Source organism: Tilletiopsis washingtonensis, assembly GCF_003144115.1.
Source record: "Tilletiopsis washingtonensis strain MCA 4186 unplaced genomic scaffold FA09scaffold_2, whole genome shotgun sequence".
In the NCBI taxonomy this organism is placed as follows: domain Eukaryota; kingdom Fungi; phylum Basidiomycota; class Exobasidiomycetes; order Entylomatales; genus Tilletiopsis; species Tilletiopsis washingtonensis.
In genome coordinates, this window is record NW_020311999.1 from 864,821 (window position 1) to 882,027 (window position 17,207).

A 17,207-nucleotide genomic window follows, 5' to 3' on the forward strand; every position below is an offset into this window, starting at 1 on the left:
GCGCCCGCTCGCTGCCGCGCGGGTGAAGCACAACCGACAGCCGCGCGCGAGCGAGCTCCCCGCGCCGCCGCCTTACCTCCGAGGCCGCACCGCGCACGCCCCACACACAGCGAGAGCCCCAGGAATCCAGCCGCTCAACTCCAACGGCTCGCTCGCAGTTTAGCAGCGCGCTGGCCTTTTCGTCGCACGACACACGCCGAGCACCCAACCCCTATCCCATTTCGAGGGTTCGCACGAGCTCGCATGATTTCATCCCCAAGCCCGGCCCAGATTGGGGCCCACTCTGCGACGCCCAGATCGTCGCGCGTCATCGTGCGGCACCTGATGGGCGTGGGCGCGGCTCAGGGGCGCGGCGCGCTTGTGTGCCTGGCCGTGCTGCGCCCGCAACATCCACTTCCGCCGCGCCGGCGCGTGCCTGAGCGGCGTCACGTGCCCGCGGGCGACGCGCTGCTTCGCCTCGCATCCCCTCCGTGAAGCGCTGCCTCGACCGCTCACGGCTACTCGGCGCATCTCACGCGAGCATGACCAGCCGAAAAGCTATATAAAAATATAAACATTGGGGAAAGAGGCGAGTTGACGCTGCCGTAGAGAGTCGAGCGTCAGTGTGGACGCCGAACTGGCCGCGCGCAGAGCGAGGCTGAGCGGAGCGCGCCTCGGCGTCTTGCTGGCGCGACCGGCTTAGAGCGAGCCGCAGCGAGCCGAGTATGACGACAAGTCGGCGGAAAGCCCATAGCAGATGCTTTACACGCGTTCTTGCGCGTCGAGATAGACGAGTGGGTGATGACGGGTCGAAGGCGTAGAGCAAGAGGAGAACGAAGAGGAGCTTGAGCTTGAGACCTCGGTTGACGCAGTGCCGTGACATTCGGGTGCTGAGTGAGGCTTGCCGTCGGCTTGAAGAGCGAAGGGCGCGAAGATTGCGTGCGGAAGGGACATAAGAAGAGCGAAGAGCGAAGGCAGAGGACGGGTCTTGAGCTCGGGGTCTGGCCTCGCGCGAGCCTCAGTTGGCGCAGCGCCGTGACGTTCGGTTGCTGATTGAGGTTTTGCGCAAGGCGCGAAGATGAGCGCTGCCTCTTGGTCTGTGACAAGGCATGCCAGACGACGATACCTAGCGTCATTACGAGTGTTCGGTGATAGTCAGTGAAAGCTCGATGCGTCCCCGCCTGCCATCTTCGGAGAGCTCTTCCAAGAGCGAGTCAAGCTCATCTCCGCCCTCTTGGAGACGTCGCAGCTTCTTTCGAAGCCTGGAGCGCTCTTGATGGACTCGCCCGTTATCGAAATAAACGTCTCGCCACTGTCCGTCTTTAATAAGCGGGAAGAGGCGTCGGGACAATTTGTTGAGGTTTATACTGCCTAGAAGAGAATGGAGCTCCTCGCGCAGACCCTCGAGGAGAAGCGCAGAGAGAGTTTCGTGGTACACTATCTCGTCCGCCATGATGCTGAGCTCCTCCATCCAGTCTCCAAAAATTGCCGTGTGTACTTGAGCAGCGAGATTTGCGGGTACGCTGTTGCCGCCATGCGCCTGCAGCCGGCGGAGTGCTCTGTCGGGCTTTGCGTCGAAAGGCCATGACTCATCTGTTACTGCTCCACAGAACTCATCTCTGCGGTAGGCCTTGATGCGTGCGAGAACGAAGTCCTTCTTCGCCAGGTAAGCGTCGACGTCCTCGCCTACTTGCTTTTCGGCCTCTTGGAACAACGTGGCCGGACCGTGCTTTGCCCAACGCACCAGCGCCTTTTTTTGACACTCGACGTCATCCCGAATAGCTTCCCTAAAGGGTCAAGGATTAGGCGTGTAGAGCGGCTTCAACTGTCTGGCAAGGCTTACCGGACAGCTTCATACACCTCTATAGTGTAGATGTCGCCCAACACGGCCTTGATCTCTTTCTCCCACCCTTCCTCGAGTTGGCCAGACATGTCCGCTGCGTATTCGCGGACACGATTCTGCCATAGGTAGCGGTTGTCCTCGTTACATGCCTTGTTCCAGCAGTCCCTGCTCGGCCTCTGCTCGTCGGTTTCAGCGGCGCCGGCCTCCCTTGCTCTGCGAAAGGAAACGCAGCTCAGTAGAGTAGTGGCACGCTGGGTAGCACGACTACGAGAAACGCACCTCTCCATCTTGTCTCTGATGCTAGATAGAGTCCAGCAGGAAGAAGTTTCCTCATCAGGGTCTTGAATGATGCCTAGCTCGCGCTCCGTACTGTCATGACTGCGACGAGCATCATCTCTCTCGTCACCGGCAAAAGGAAAGACGCGCGGACGATCGCGACTAGAACCTGAGATTGTCAGAAGGCTAGGGTAGAGCTGCACATGTGCACTGACAACAACGCATCCTTCATATCTCTCAGAATCTCGTCGATGGCCGCATTCACAGAATGACGTGGTCCATGGCCCCAACTGCGCCGGAGTTTCTTTTCGAGCTGCTCGTACTCGTCGGATCCAGGTTTCGTCGAACTAAGAATGAGATGTAGCGCGGGATCAGGACGTTTAGTTGGGCACGCCATAGGGTGGCTTCCTCACTATGAGACTTCCGGGAGCCCATCAATTTCTTCGCGAGTCGAGAACAGCGTGGCTTCGATATCGCCTCTCAGTGACCGAAGGCTGCGGATGTCTAGAGTCAGCTGTGGTTCAAGGCTGCTCTGACCTGATGCGCACCTCTTTAGCGGACACGACAGACCGAGCTCTCGAAACGATACGACTTCTTGTGCGAGAATTGGCCGCAGCTTATCACGTCGCTGCCGTCGTAAGGATGAATGGCGGACCTTTCACACGGTCCCGAGTCTTTCTGACGCACCATTGTGCTGTTGCGGCCATACTTCAGCGCGAGAGGAACTGCGCTTGGAAGAGCGGAACGTCCAAGACGCGGAGCTGTCGAGCTCGAGGTGGCAGACGCTCTGCTTTTCTTGGCTGGCGATGGTCTGGCCCAGTTGGTCGGCGCCTCGTCGTCAGATCTTGCCGACAGCTCGCTGTCGTCTTCGCTGCGCGCTCTCGTTGCCGGGACCGCCAGCGAAAAGCGCATTGCTGACATGCTGCAGATGAAGCGACTATTGCTGTGGGCGAGGGCTGCGGATGGTGTCGCACACGCTGGCTTTAAGGGCCAGAAGTACGCATCGTCGACCTGTCGGATTGGCCTTCTCCGAGACTGCTCAAGTGCGTAAGTCAAGATACCGATGTGGGGCCTCAAGCCGCGAGCGTCCGGCGGCACTAGAGCTTGTGCGATGGAGTCGAAGCGAGACTTAAAGTGCGTTCGTCAAGTGATGAGACGGGCGGCAGCGGGGCTCCGGCGAGAGCGCTGCCCGACTGCCTGAGACTGTCTGCTCTCGACCAGCCTGTCTTCGCCGAATGAATTGTGCAGTTAAGGTAAGGGAAGTTCAAGCCCCGTGTCACCGCCGAGGGGAAAGACATGAACGGCGGCAAAGGCCTCGATGCTCATTCGATGTCAGCGATCTGAAGGGGCGCGCAGGCCTTCATTATGCTTGAGTCGCTCTGGCCCACGGAGACCGCGGGCCGCCGTCATGGGCATTCCCTCATCAACGCAGACATGGCGCGGCGCGGCGCCCGGCAGCGCTCGTGCCCGCGCGTGTCGGCACGGCACCCCTACTCGACCCACAAACGATCAAAAGGCGTCGTCGCAAGGCAGTTCACCAGGACTGAATAACGACAGGCGCTCCTCCTCTTCGCGATCAGCAGACGGAAGGAGACCTTGACATTACGGCGAGAACATGAAGCAGGAATTTGGTGCAGCAGATCGAGCGCCAGTCTGGGCGCGGCCCTGGGTGCACGCGTGAGGAGAACGAGGAGACGCGCGTTGCGCCGACTGGCTGCAAGCTGAGCTGCTGCGAGCATCGCAGAGCTGCTTTGCGCGCCGGCCTCGTGTCGAGAATTGGGCGTTGAGTAAAATAGAGCCGGGGCGGAAGGGCTGAGATGCATGAAGACTCGACGAGGCCTGAGCAGACGTCGATCGTATTCACCATTCGCAAGTTTGCGTGTCGGGCGGAGAGCTGGGCGCGAAGAGTCGATGGAAAGAGCGGTCGTCCGTTGTCGAATAGAATCGAGAGCGGGAAGACTTCAGTAGGCGCAGTGCCGTGATGTTCGGTTGCTGTGTGAAGTCGGAGGTGCGCTTCGCGAGCGTGGTGCTTTGAGAACATATGCAGGGCGATGAGGGAGGCGAGAAAGAAGAACACGGAGGATTCGGCAGCGCTCACGCGTGCTTTGAGGCTCTAGTGGTCTGTGGACGCCTGGGCAATGAACGCAGCGATTGTCTCTTCGCCTTGCTCCAAGCGCTGGAGCTTGTCTGTCAGCTTGGTGCGCTTCTCCTCCACCAGAGCGCGGTCACGGAAGATGTTCCGTCCAGCTTGCTCATCGAGCCATTGAATGAGAAATCCTGACGGAAGGCGTGTGTAGGACTCGCCGAGACGGCCGTTTATTTCTTCTCGCAGCTCCTCGAAGAGGAAGGTACTGTTCGCCTCAAAGCGTACCGCCTCTACCGCCATGTCCTCAAGCTCTGCTTCATGACCAGCCATGAGTATGCTTTCTGCGCGAGCGTAGTCTTTCGATCGAGGCGGCCAGCAGCGCTCCTTTTCGAACTTGCGAAGCGCCGCGTCGGTGTTCGATTCGAGACCCGCGTCCTCCGTCTCATCGCAGAACTCGCGACGTCGGTAACCCTTGAGGTGTGTTAACACAAGGTCCTTCTTGGCAAGATACGATGGGACGTCGAGCTCGCCATGGCGTGACCCTTGCGTGAAGACACATTCGAGGCCGCCAGCTACCCAGTATCGCACCTCACGGTCGTTCAAGAAGATGACACGGGCTAGGCGAGTTCTACGGTTGCGTGAGATGACGTTCTCGTCCGCATGCACATCATCGGCTCAACGACTCGCCTTACTTCTTCCCATAGGTTTGGATGGTAGATTCCGCACATGGCGGCGTTGATCTGCGCCTCTGTTGCCATCTCCGCGTAACGCAGCATCGGTCCCACTACTTCGTTGCTCACAAGTCTGACCCACGCTCGAACCAGTGTCTGGGCACCGTCTTCGGACCAGGAGCGTCGCCACACGTTCCAATGGCTCCAATAGCTCCAGAGGGGGACGGACGAGGCAGGAGGGAGAGCAGCAAGACAATGAGTCAGTGCGTAAGTACATACCTCGAACCTGCTCAAGCTCACTCACTTTCCTTCGCCACTCTCGACGTCAGTGAGCGTGAAGCGATTGCAAATCGGTGCGCGCTTGGTCTCTTCGTCGCTGTCCGAAGCATCCATCTCCCAGTCATCCTCCTCCGAGTCCGAGCTCTCACTGAGTCTGAGTCCCGGTCTCTGAATGATGCCGACCGCGGACTCCTTCTCCGTGCACGCTCGACGAGCTTCCCGCCGTTCGTCATCGGTAAAGGGGAAGAACCGAGGTCGCCATTTTCTGAGAAGCCCATCAGTAGAGTTCGGCTTATGGACACTGCTCCACTGACAGCCAATGCTCTTCGGCCCTCGCTGTCAGCTTCACGAGTTGCGATGAGAACAACTCATTGGACGCGATGTCGTCCAAGGCGTACGACAGACGCTCCTCGAGCTGCTTCAGTATCGTGCGCCACTGCGGAGCGCTTCGAAATTACCAGTTGAGATGCAAGCCAAAAGGGAGGTGTCAGGTCAACGGAGACACTCACCTGGTGTCCGATGGGATGCCATCGAGCTGGTCACGCATGAAAGACTGGGCCTTCTGGAGTTCGCGCACGAGCCATTCTAGCTTGGCAACATCCCGGCCGCACACGGCATTGCGCGCATCTTTCTCCACCTGGTCGATGTTCTTGAGATGCCCTAGGCCGAGGGCTTCAACCACTAGACGCTCTCCTCGGCGTAGAGGACTGCGTGCGATATCTTCAAGCCACTGCTGCAAGGTCTGATGAGAGGGCCACATTGGATGCCCGGCTTCGTGACCTCACCTGCAAAGAGCGCCCGTCAGACCCCGGCACGGTGGGTGTCGAGGGCATGTTTGCTCTGGGCGTGGCGCGAGCAGATCAGTGGAAAAGAAGCGAGACAAGAGGGTGAGGGAAACTGTTCATCGACGGGACAGCGCTGTATTTATGCCTCTGTGCTGCATGTCGCTGACGGAAGCCTCAGCAAACTCATTGTTCCGCTTGAAAGCGGCTGATGGTGAGCCCCAATTAGACGCCGGGCCGTAGCGCCCCCAAACGTCGCCGCCCGAATGATGAATCGCGCGGGAGCGGGACGCCGGGCTGAGCACGGCATCTCGCAGTGGGCGGCACTGCTCCTGCGCAGCAGCTGCGTCCGCCGCTTCAAAGCGCCAGATAAAACACGACAGGCTCTCCTCTCTGCCTAGAACGGCAGAGCGGTTTACGTTCAGTTCTCACAGGGCTCACAAAGCTTCAGGCGACCTCTCGGGGCGGAGGCATGATGCGCAGCTCAATCTTGTGCGCGCCTTCTAGCGTAAATTAAGCGCTTCATTCCGTCTCTGACACCGCCGCCGCCTTCACGCGGGGATGACTGCCTCGAGATACTCGCCAATGTCGTCAATCTGCACAGGATCAGTAAGGCAGATAGGCATAGACAGCAGACCGCCGACACTCACCTCATCAGCGCATGCAGAGTGCCCCATGCCCCGGTACTCCTTCCACATGACGCCCTTGACCTTCGCCGCGTCCCACTCGCCGCAGCCGATGCCCGCGCCGCCCTCGCCGCCGGCGCTGATGTACTTGCGCGTCTTGCGTCCAAACTCGGTGCGCACGACGGCGTCGGCGTCGCCGTGTGCGAGGAGGACGGGCAGCGACGCGGCGTGTTCGGAGGGCTTGAGCGAGCGCCGCAGCGGCAGCCAGGTCGAGAGGCCGATGAGCCCGGCCAGCCGCAGCGGCGTCGTCAGACCGGCGAGCAGCGACACGGCGCCTCCCTGCAGATGAGCGAAAGCGGCGGGCCGTGCGTAAGTGCCGCGCAGTAAAGTGGAACAAGCCGCCGCCGCCGTCGCCCGGCTCCGCTTCTCGCTTGAAAAGTCTCAGAGATGCCTCTCCGCAGCTGATCGCTTCTGAAGCGCCTCGAAGGACCGCAGAGCAGCTCTCCGTTCCGTTATCTTCTGATGAAGAGCAAGCGGGCGGTTCTCACGCTCTGCTGCAGCTAGTCCTTCTGAGCAGCCTCTCACTGCAGCATCCCTTCGCAGGCACCCGCTCTGGGGCTCGCTTCCAGCAGCGGCATCACCTGGACAGACACAGCGCTAGCGCCTCGCTGCGGCTCTCTCCCTTGGCAGCCTGTCCATTCGCCCTTCGCCCTTCGATGCAGTCCCTCGGCAGGTGGCCTCTCGCAGCATGCCCTCGCAGCAGGCCGCCTCTCGCCTCATCCCACCTGTCACGCCCCGACTCACCTGGCTGAAGCCGCCGAGCACGACGCGCTCGCTCGGCACGGCCTGCTGCAGCTTCTCCGCCGAGCCGTCGGCCTCTGCCTGCACGAGCGCCATGAGGGCGTCGGCACTCTTGCGCATGCCCGCCGCATCCTCCGTGCCCGCCAGATCCTCCAGCGACGAGACTGCAGCGGCGGACGGGCCGGCGTGAGAGGGCACGGCAGTGCGGGGAAAGGAGTCGTAGGACCTACTGTCGAACCAGGCCGGCATCTGCGAGGACACAGGTGAGCTGCGCGCTTCGGAGTGCGTATCCGTGTGCGCTACTCACGGGCATGCCGCCGTTGAGGGTGATGGGCAGGACAGGAGCGTTGGGCAGGATGAAGCGCACTGGGAGAGCGGCACGGATCAGGCGGTGCCTTCAGAGCAAAGATGCGGCGCACTGACCATGTGCCAGCTTTGGCCGCTGCTGCAGCATGCGTGCGACTGTGGACACAGTGCACGCTCAGTGATGCTCTCGCTGCACGAGCACGGCGCACACACCGTCGAGCCAGCCGGCGCCCGAGTCGCCGAGGCCGTGTGCGAAGATGACGCTGGCGGTCGCCGGGCCGGCGCCGGCGGGCGGCAGGATGATGGACTTGAGCAGGGCCATGGCGATGGGAGGTGGTGGTGCGGAGTGAAGCTGCAGCTCGAGGCGCACGGCCCATGAGCCGCGGAGTGGATCCGCCTCGCGCTGCACGTGCCGCGGGAAGCACGCCGCCGCGGCGGAGAGAACAGAGGCAGCGAGCGCTGTGCAGGGCTGACCAACGTCCTCTCCTCCACACCCTCGCCTCCCGCCCGCCATGGCCTCGCTCCTGCGCGCCCTCGCACGGCGCCTGCCCTTCGGCAGCGCACGCTTCCAGAAGGGCAGCGACCTGGCGAACAACGTGTACCTCGAGTATCCCGCGCCCGACGGCGACCCGGGTGAGTGCGAGGTGGAGGTGCAGAGAGAGAGAGAAGGAGGCGCAGCGCTGTGCGAGAGCACGTTGCTGCCGTCGTGCCTTCGGCTAACGTGGCTGCGCCCAGACCCGCGCCGCACACGCCGCCTAGTCAAGTACGCCATCCACCGCGAGCTGGGCGAGCACTCGCCGCACGACATTCCCGTGCAGTGGAGCATGTGGCTGCGGCACACGCGGCGCGACGCACCGACGCTGGAGGTGAGTCCGCTGTCATCTGCACCATGCCCTGCACTGCTTACGCTATGCACCCCCAGGAACTGCAAGAGGACCAGCTGCGCATCCAGCGCACCTTGGCGGGCGCGCGCGCCATCGAGGAGAAGGACCGGCGCTGGCGCGAGGAGCGGCGCCTGCGTCTCGAGGCGCAGAGTGCCGGCCCGAGCGGCGGCCTCGAGGCACCGCCACCGCCGGGCGGCGAGCACGAGGTGTGGGCTGCCTCTCGGGCGCGCGTCGCGGCGCAGGACGGCGTGGTGCCGCCGTCGGCGACCGGCTCGGCTGCCGCACCTCCGCCGGCCGCTGCGCCGGCACCGGCTCCGTCTGCGCCCGCCACCTCGCTCGACCACGCCATTGCGGCGCGAGCCGAGCGGCGAGCGGCGCGAGCACAGACCGAGGCCGGCATCTCGGCCGACAATCGCGACGACGAGGAGTGGGCGCGGGCGCGGGCACGCATCGAGCGCTCGCCGCTCAGCGACTTTGACATTGTCGTCGAGGACGGCGCGCCCAGGGCGGCTGCTGCTCCGGCGCCTGCACCGGCACCTGCGCCGCAGCGGCAAGCTGAACCAGAGGCGCCGGCACCGACGCTGCGGCGAGACTTTGGAAAGGCGACGGGGCCGGACGAGACGTGGACGCCGCATGCGTTCGGCGGCAAGCCGAAGGCGAGGAGATGAGCGGGCGTGCAATGCATGCCCTCACAGCAGGAGCTGGGCTGTCCACGCGGGCTGCAGTGAGTGTGCTGCATGTCGCACAGCATAGACCGCAGGAGCATCAGAAGCGTCAGGCTGGCATGCGAGGGGCGAAGAGAGGCTTCGCGATCGCAGTCGCGTGAGCTCAGAGCAGAGACTCAGGCTCGCGCTGCCGGCCGAGCGAGCAGCACAGCAGACGGTTTCTGCTCGTGAAACAAGTCCCATTCAGACGCCAGCACTAGGCCGTCTGCGCTTGCGGCGCCGACGTGAGCATGCGGTACATCCAGTAGCGCCTCCGCATCGGCTCAGCCAGCAGCAAGCGGCGGTGCAGCTGCGTGCGGACTGTCAGCCTCGCTCGCAACACGAAAAGGGGGCGGGGGGGGGGGGGGGGGGGGGGGGGGGAACGAGGCTGACTCACAGCATCGATCTCCGCCTTGCTGCGGCGCGCACACGCATCGTCAAAGAGCCACTCGAGCGCCCGTGCATTCTCGGGCGGCACGGCCGGCAGCTCGCCGTGCTCGTCCTCCTCGTGGCCCGCAGCAGTGGGCGGGCGCGCCGCGATCTCCTGCGCGAAGTCGACGTGCGAGGCGCACGGATTTGTGCCGCTCGAGAGCGAGGCAAGTCTGGAGGGCGAGTCAGAGGCAGGCCCGGTTAATTCGGGAGAGCGCACCCACCCGCGCAGGTAGTTCCACGCCGAGGCGTTGTGCGGCACACGGCTGATGCTCTTCTTCGTGAAGCTGCAAGAGACATCAGCGCAGCGCTCTCATGATGATCGAGCGGCACTCACGCGACCTCGCTCTCGATCTCTTCCGCCGTGACGTCCTCGCGCTTCTTGCGCCCCACCACTGCGGTCCAGCGCATGTTCCACGCCGAGTTGTTGCGCGCGTCCTCCTCGATGAGGCGCGTCGTGTACTCCAGCTCGGCCTGCCAGAGGTCCTGCGGCGGCTGCGAGCTGCTCGACGCCGTGCCGGCCTCGGACGCCGACGCGGCGGCCGCGGCGCACAGCAGCCAGCTGCGGTGGCTCCACGTGTGGTAGTTCTTGGCGTCCTTCTCGAGGATCTTGCTCGTGAAGTCGAGCTCGGAGTGCACGCTCGGGTACGTCGTGTACGCCGGCGAGAGGCTGGGAATGAGGTGCAGCAGCTGCTTGCGATGTTGCCTGCCACTCGGGCTCAGCCATCTGCGGGCGTGCGAGCCGCACGGCGACACTCACCAGATCTGGTAGTTCTTCAAGCTGACCTTCTCGCTGAGGCCGTCGAGCCACTCGAACTCCCTCCTCAGCCGCTCCTCCTTGCGGCCCAGGCCGGCAGGCGGCGGGCCCTCGGGCGCACTGGCGAGGATCTGGGCGCGGTAGGCCCAGATGGTGTACGACGAGGGATTGATGAGCAGCAGGTGCGTCGTGAGGTCCAGCGCGCGCGCCGAGTACTCGGGCGGCGAGCGGGCGAGGAGGGCGCGCAGCAGCGACATGCCGCTGGCGTCTGGGGGGCCATGGAGTCAGCGAGCGCGCATCAGGCTGCAGACTGCGGCACACGCACATGGCTGCGAGTAGAGGATCGGGCACACGGGGTTCGCGCCGTCGTCCTGCGGGATGGGCACGACGTCGGCCCACTCGGGGCCGGCGGCGTCGAAGGTGGAGCTCATGCTGCGGAGGAAGAGAGGTGACGGCGGCCGTGCGTGTGAGGCCCGAGAAACGTGGTGGAGATGCAAGCGACGCGGCGGGGTGTGAGGGTGGTGAAGCAGCCTCGGACAAAGGAGGGCGAAATGAAGGCGGCTTGGCGGGCACCACGAGAACAAGAGATCCGAGCGAAGGCCGCGCGTCCGTGCGCGAATACAAGATTGCGCGCCGGGCTGTAGTCGCCCTGACGCGATTTGTAGTCGCTCCTCTCCTCCACCTCGAGCAAAACTGGCGTTCTTCCTGCTCCTGCACCCTCACCTCTCTCGACGGCCTCCGAGCGGCCGACAGCTGCGCTTGCGTGTGGCGCCCACAATGGCTGCGTCTTCGCAGGACCTCTCGCCCAAGGCTCTCTCCGCGCTCCTGCCCACGCTGCGCTCGCCCGACGCCCGCCTCGGGCTCGCACGCTCGGGCATCCTCCCGCGCGTCTTCCAGCTCGCGTGCGCGGCTGCCCTGCCGGATGCTGCAGTGGGAGAGGATGCGACGCGGGACAGGCTGGCTTTAGTTGCGGCACGTGTCTGTCGGTCGGCATGCGTGCAGTGTGAGGAGGCGCAGGGGCAGATTGCGTGAGTGTGTGCGCGCAAGGAGATCGGAGAGGCAGCGCCCGGCGATGCGCGAGCGCGAGCTCGGGCGAGCCCCTTGCGCAGTGCTCAGCTCGTCCTCACCTGCCTTTCCACGCTACTCGCTCCTCCAGGCCGCTGATCCCCAAGCTTCTGCTGCCGGCTTTGCTGCACCTCACGTCCTTCTCTGTTGCTGCGTCAGAGGCGGCCATCCTTCAGGCGCGCACTCTGACGCAAGTCTTCGCCAATGCGGTCACCGGCAACGAGAAGATGCAAGAGGCCGTTCTGCCGGACCTCGGCCTAGCCGCATCAAAGACGCTCCCGTCAACGGGGCAGAGCCCCGGCGTGCGAGTCTTGCTGTGAGTGAGCTGCTTGAAGCATGCCTGCGAGCGAGCCTGACGCAGCGAGCCAGGCGCATTCTGGCATCCTCAGATGGGCAGACACGCATCGCCACATCGGTGCTGCTGCTCAACATATTCAAGGGTCAAGCCCGCCGAGGGTACGTCTCTTGACCGCCTGCTCGAGTCTGCTCTGACAGGCTCTGCATCTGCAGGAAGGCCTTCTTGGAGCTCGACGACGCCAGAGACATCCTCGGTGCTCTCCTCGAGAACGCCAAGGAGGCGGTGCGCGAAATGGAAGAGGCAGAGGATGCGGCTGCGCAGACGAACGGACAAGCTTCCAGCCTGACGTCCGCGAGGACAGATCCGGAGCACTTTGGCATCTCGTGAGGCAGCTCTGGCGCTTCGTCCTTGTTCTCGCAACACCGCTGACCCGTGCTGCTTCAGCTACGAATTCTTCGCCGACCTCTTCGCAAATGGCCTATTCGCGCATCTCTTTCGCCGTCTGGCGCCTGCAGGCCCGGCGCAGCAAGAGGTCGACGACGCGCAGGCGCTCGAGTCCTCGGTGTCTCAGCACCAGCTCACGCTGCTCAAGCTTCTCGACGCCTTCCTGCACTCGCAGCCCGGCCGCTACCTCGCCGACACCGGACTTGCTGGTAGCGAAGGCGATCTCCTCGTGCTCGTCTCGTCCTTCATACAGCTCGCGCAGTCAGCAGAGGCGAGCATGAAACTCATCCTCTCGACTGCCTCTGCTCCGCCCTCATCGGCCAGCGAGGCCCGGGCAGAGCAGCTCATTCTGCATGAGCAGACTCTAGTGGCACAACACGAGGCGCTCCTGCTGCACCTCCAGTGCTTGCAGTACCTCGTGCTGCTCGACGGCGACCGCGTGACTGACGTCCGGGCGCCTGATGAGGCGCATGCGTCGCCCTCGCTCGTCGGCGCTGCCAAGGATGCAACAGAAGCGATGCGGCAGCGGGCGGACTTCATCCAACGGGTCGTCTGTGAGTGCCATGGCCGCACGCTTCGAAAGCACTGCTGACTGTGCCGATCTGCAGCTCTCTTGCACGCCACCTCGCTCTTCTCGCCGCCCATTTCCCCTTTCAAACCGACAGATGGCACGAGCGCCACGCCTCGAGGCGCTCCTGACGGCTCGCGGCTATCCTCGACCGGTCGTGCCCTCTCCATGCCCGCCGACGGTCCTGCATCGAAGCGTCCAGCGCTTGCCAGTCTCAAGCGCGACCTCGTGCGCCTGCTCGGTGCGCTCGCGTACGTAGAGCCAGAGCGCAGCGGCGCGCTGCGCTACGAGCTCGAGGGCGAAGCGGCGCCCGCTGAGCCCGCCGCTGGCACGGGCGGCGGACGGCAGGACAGCGCCGCGGCGCAAGAGTACGCCGCGCGCAAGGCGCATGGCAAGCTGGTGCAGGACCGCGTGCGCGAGGCGGGCGGCCTGTGGGACGTGCTCAACCTCACGCAGCTCGACGAGCTCAACCCATGTGAGTCTTTGGACGTGCAGCAAGCGATTGGTGTCTGCGGCTGACACCGCTGGCCGTGCGCAGATATCCGGGAACACGCGCTGTTTGCACTGCGCAACTTGCTCGTGGGCAATCCGGCGTCGCAGGAGCTCGTCGCGCAGCTGAAGCCTGTGACGCCCGAGGAAGCGGCCGCAGCGTCGTCCTCGTAGTCGCCAAACGGCTGCACAAGGAACTGCATCGTGTCCTGCATTGCATTCTATTTGCTCTAGCGTCTGTTGATCTGTGAGAGACGGGCCAGTCCTGCACTTCTTCAGCTCTTGCGCGTCTGCTTCTCGAGCTCCTCGTCTGCATTCTTGACGAGCGTGTTGGCCTGCGCCGGGCCGATGTGGCTCACATCTGGGGCGAGGAGGTCAAGTCAGGGCGTACGATCGGGCCCCGAGCGGCGAGCATACGCACCGGCCCATCGCCGCACGACAAAGACGCCCTTGAGCTCCTCCGGCACCACGCCCTCGCCCTGTGCGTTCTGCTGCTGCAGCACGTGTGGTGGCCGGATGAGCCAGGACTGCTTGCGCTCCCGGTGGCCCGCCTGCAGCTTCTCTGTCTGCGTAGAGGCAGCACCAGCTGCGCTCTTAAGCTTCTCCAGCCCCTCGGCGGAGAGCTCGAGCTCGGTGATGCTGCAGTTCCACACGCGCGAACGCTCCACGCCAGGTGCGAGGGCGGCGTAGCCCGCGTCGAGCAGCACTTCGCTGCAGGTGACCAGCGTGAGTCATCGCAAACAGGCAAGAGTGACGGTGTCTGGGCACGCACCCGAGCAGCGCCGAGATCGAAGCGCCATGGCCGACAATCACGATGGTCCGCACGTCCTCAGCGCCCGCCGTCTTGTGTCCGTTCGACGAGCTGCCCTCGGCGGGATGCAGCTGCGTCGTCGAGTCGAGGTAGCCCGAGACGCTCTCCGCTGACGGGCCCGAGGCATGCCACGGCGCCGGCCCAGCCAGGATGTCGGTCAGAGCAGATGCTAGCCGCTCATTGAAGCTGACAAGCGTCGCCGTTCAGCCCAGACGCCGATGCTGCTGCCTCGCCGCCGCCCACTCACTCGTTCATCTGCTCGATGCCGTCGATGCTGTCGCGCTTGCGCACGCCCGGCACGCCGTAGACGATGCCCTCGAGACTGCCGAAGCCGCGCTCCTGCAACCGGTCGTCGATCCAGAAGGGCGCGCCGGGCGCCGTGAGGTGCGCGTGCTCCTTGGCGATGCCGACGGCCGTCTGGTGGCAAAGCGAGCGTCAGCACCGGTATACCGGGAGGCCGCTGCTCCGTCCACGATCCGCCAAGCTTGGGCCTCCAAATGTCTAGCGTGCGCCCTGGAAGCAAGACCTAGTTTGTGTCTCCTTCGCTGCGCCCAGCACATTCACTCACCTCGCGCGCCCGGCTGAGGCTGCTGCTGTACAGCTCGTCAATCGGCACGCCGGCCAGTGCGGCGCCGACGGCGGCGGCCTGCTCGAGGCCGCGCGCGTTGAGCGGAATGTCGAGGCGGCCCTGGATGCGGCCGCTGGCGTTGTACGACGTCTCGCCGTGGCGCACGAAGAGCAGGCGCGTGGACATGGCGGGCAGGTGCGGTGTGGTGGACGGGAAGCAAGGGCGCTGCGGGGCGGGACGGCGTGCAAGCCGCGGAGCTGCAGCCGCGCGCCAGGTCGGCGTGGGAACAGGTGGAGAGCAACACCGCCTCCTTCTCGCGGCGCGGCGCTAGCCGCTGGGCAACGCACGTGCCTCCTGCCTCTGCTCCACCACCTCCCACCGCCGCACCGCACCATGTCGCTCGACACGGCCGCCATCACGGCCGCCAGCGCACGCTTCCCCAAGCCCGCGCGCAGCTTCACCTACGGCACCGCCGGCGTGCGCACGCTGTGAGCCGCCCTGGCGCCTGCTCGCCGCCGCCTCTGTGCCCGCTGACACGCGCACACCCCGACAGCGGCAAGGACCTCGACAGCACATGCTTCCGCCTCGCCATCGTCGCCGCGCTGCGCTCCAAGTGGGCAAAGGGCAAGGTGACTGGCCTTATGGTCACTGCCAGCCACAACCCGGAGCAGGTGCGTGTGGCGGCACGGGACTGGGCGGCAGCGAGAGAGGCTTGCACGAGGTGCACCTGCGCGGCTCGCAGTTCCTCGCAGCCTGAGCAGCTGCGGCACCGCACTGCAAGACGCATGCCTGCGTCGCCGTGACTTCATGCTGACCGCCAGGGGTGCAGGACAATGGACTGAAGGCCGTCGACCCGCGCGGCGAGATGCTCGCCTCGTCGTGGGAGGCGCACTGCACGCGCATCGCAAACGCCGCGTCGGACGACGAGCTCGTGGGCGTCGTGCAGGACATCGTCGCCAAGGAGTCGATTGATCTCTCGCAGGCCGCCGTCGTCGTCTACGCCTACGACACGCGCCCGACGTGCCCTGCGCTCGTGCGCGCCCTCGAGGCGGGCCTTGACGCGCTTGGCGCCACGAAGCGCAACGCTGGTCTCCTCACGACGCCGCAGCTGCACTACCTTGTGCGCGCGTACAACACGCAGGGCACAGACGAGGCGTACGGAGAGCCGACGGAGGAGGGCTACTACGAGAAGATGGCGCAGGCATTCAAGACGCTCGTGGTGAGTAGCGCGTGCGGTGCAGCATCGCCCCAGCCTGACGAGATGTGCTGCTGCAGGGCGACAAGCCGGCTGCGTCTCCGCTCGTGGTGGACTGCGCCAATGGTGTCGGCGCACCGGCGCTGCAGAAGCTGCAGAAGTACATTCCCGCCGCGTCGCTGCCGTTCAAGGTGCTGCGCACGGCCATCTCGACGCCCGGCGCGCTCAACTCGGGCTGCGGCGCCGACTATGTCAAGACGACGCAGTCGCTGCCCGCGGGCCTGGAGAGCGAGGTGCAGGCCGACTCGCGCATGTGCTCCTTCGACGGCGACGCCGACCGCATCGTCTTCTACTACCTGCGCGGCGACCCGCGCGAGAAGGCCAGCTTCCGCCTGCTCGACGGCGACAAGATTACCGCGCTGGCGGCCGACTGGATCAGCGAGCTCGTCAAGACGGCAGAGGTGGACCTCAAGGTCGGCTCTGTGCAGACGGCCTACGCCAACGGCTCGTCGACGCGGTATCTTGAGCAGGTGAGCAGGGCAGTGCCCCACGCTTGACCGCTTGCTCACCCCTTGCCAGCGCGTGCCGGTGACGTGTACGCCGACGGGCGTCAAGTACCTGCACCACGCGGCCGAGAGCTACGACATTGGCGTGTACTTTGAGGCCAACGGGCACGGCACGGTGCTCTTCTCGCCTGCGTCGATTGCCAAGCTCAAGGGTGCCGGCTCCGGCGCGCCCGAGGCGGCCGCGGCACGGAAACAGCTGCTGGCGCTCACCGAGCTGATCAACCAGACGGTCGGCGATGCACTCTCGGACATGCTGCTCGTCGAGGTCGTGCTGCGCGTCACGGGGCGCTCGTTTGCCGAGTGGGACTCGACGTACGAGGACCTGCCGAACCGCCTGCTCAAGGTGCTCGTGCCCGACCGCACGCTCTTCGAGACGACGGACGCGGAGCGCCGGCTGACGCGGCCCGCCGGCCTGCAGGCGCAGATCGAGCACGAGGCGGCCAGGTATGCCGGCGGCCGCTCGTTTGTGCGCCCCAGCGGCACCGAGGACTGCGTGCGCGTGTACGCCGAGTGCGAGAAGGCGGATGAGCTCGGCGCGCTGGCGGAGAACATCAAGAAGCTCGTGGAGGACGCTGCCAAGGCTGCTGCACAGGCCTAGCCTGTGTGCCATAGAAATGCCACCAGTCAGCCCTGGGTGTCTGAAGGTTGCTGTCGTCGTGGCGGCGCCGGATGGGTGTGCATCTGCGAGACGTATCGTGAAATGTGCTCGGCGCTGCCGCAGGGCACGGCGGGATGGCGGCGCCACGCGTTACGGCCGGTACCTGGCCCGCTTCCCCGCGC

General features: G+C 64.8%; 6 protein-coding genes across 6 annotated transcripts; 2 read left to right on the forward strand and 4 right to left on the reverse strand.

The window, feature by feature from the left end:
- Positions 1-5,155: 5,155 nt before the first annotated feature.
- Positions 5,156-5,967, reverse strand: FA09DRAFT_352106 (hypothetical protein; the record flags this gene model as incomplete). The annotated part of the gene is made up of 4 exons (XM_025744829.1): positions 5,156-5,399; positions 5,449-5,580; positions 5,644-5,771; positions 5,920-5,967. The coding sequence occupies 4 exons, from the start codon at positions 5,965-5,967 to the stop codon at positions 5,156-5,158; spliced, it is 552 nt and encodes a 183-aa protein (XP_025601246.1).
- A 491-nt stretch (positions 5,968-6,458) lies between these two features.
- FA09DRAFT_314761 (Phospholipase/carboxylesterase) lies at positions 6,459-7,971 on the reverse strand (the record flags this gene model as incomplete). Its single annotated transcript, XM_025740781.1, has 7 exons — positions 6,459-6,512; positions 6,567-6,881; positions 7,347-7,507; positions 7,574-7,592; positions 7,651-7,709; positions 7,767-7,805; positions 7,863-7,971. 7 exons carry the CDS (start codon positions 7,969-7,971, stop codon positions 6,468-6,470), a joined length of 747 nt encoding a protein of 248 aa, XP_025601247.1. The 3' UTR covers positions 6,459-6,467.
- A 1,452-nt stretch (positions 7,972-9,423) lies between these two features.
- Positions 9,424-10,957, reverse strand: FA09DRAFT_327682 (protein prenylyltransferase). Its single transcript, XM_025741483.1, has 6 exons — positions 10,749-10,957; positions 10,427-10,691; positions 10,004-10,372; positions 9,891-9,953; positions 9,635-9,839; positions 9,424-9,547 (listed from the first exon to the last, which is right to left on the reverse strand). The coding sequence occupies exons 1-6, from the start codon at positions 10,852-10,854 to the stop codon at positions 9,455-9,457; spliced, it is 1,101 nt and encodes a 366-aa protein (XP_025601248.1). The 5' UTR covers positions 10,855-10,957; the 3' UTR covers positions 9,424-9,454.
- A 538-nt stretch (positions 10,958-11,495) lies between these two features.
- On the forward strand, positions 11,496-13,461 carry FA09DRAFT_324357 (hypothetical protein; the record flags this gene model as incomplete). The annotated part of the gene is made up of 7 exons (XM_025741125.1): positions 11,496-11,542; positions 11,580-11,804; positions 11,858-11,944; positions 11,999-12,169; positions 12,231-12,784; positions 12,839-13,273; positions 13,337-13,461. 7 exons carry the CDS (start codon positions 11,496-11,498, stop codon positions 13,459-13,461), a joined length of 1,644 nt encoding a protein of 547 aa, XP_025601249.1.
- A 64-nt stretch (positions 13,462-13,525) lies between these two features.
- On the reverse strand, positions 13,526-14,745 carry FA09DRAFT_327685 (hypothetical protein). Its single transcript, XM_025741484.1, has 3 exons — positions 14,346-14,745; positions 14,060-14,284; positions 13,526-13,998 (listed from the first exon to the last, which is right to left on the reverse strand). The coding sequence occupies exons 1-3, from the start codon at positions 14,351-14,353 to the stop codon at positions 13,668-13,670; spliced, it is 564 nt and encodes a 187-aa protein (XP_025601250.1). The 5' UTR covers positions 14,354-14,745; the 3' UTR covers positions 13,526-13,667.
- Positions 14,746-15,059: 314 nt separating this feature from the next.
- Positions 15,060-17,025, forward strand: FA09DRAFT_293142 (Phosphoacetylglucosamine mutase; the record flags this gene model as incomplete). Its single annotated transcript, XM_025740038.1, has 5 exons — positions 15,060-15,154; positions 15,220-15,337; positions 15,496-15,885; positions 15,951-16,391; positions 16,441-17,025. 5 exons carry the CDS (start codon positions 15,060-15,062, stop codon positions 17,023-17,025), a joined length of 1,629 nt encoding a protein of 542 aa, XP_025601251.1.
- Positions 17,026-17,207: the final 182 nt, after the last annotated feature.

Excerpts from the sequence above, each read along its gene's own strand:
- FA09DRAFT_327685 (XM_025741484.1), bottom strand. Across the intron at positions 13,999-14,059 it reads TCGATCTCGGCGCTGCTCGG|CGAAGTGCTGCTCGACGCGG; the intron begins GTGCGTGCCCAG and ends GGTCACCTGCAG.
- FA09DRAFT_327682 (XM_025741483.1), bottom strand. The coding sequence starts at position 10,854 with ATGAGCTCCACCTTCGACGCCGCCGGCCCCGAGTGGGCCGACGTCGTG. Across the intron at positions 9,840-9,890 it reads GCGTGGAACTACCTGCGCGG|ACTTGCCTCGCTCTCGAGCG; the intron begins GTGGGTGCGCTC and ends CTCGCCCTCCAG. Across the intron at positions 9,548-9,634 it reads GCAAGGCGGAGATCGATGCT|CTGCACCGCCGCTTGCTGCT; the intron begins GTGAGTCAGCCT and ends GTCCGCACGCAG.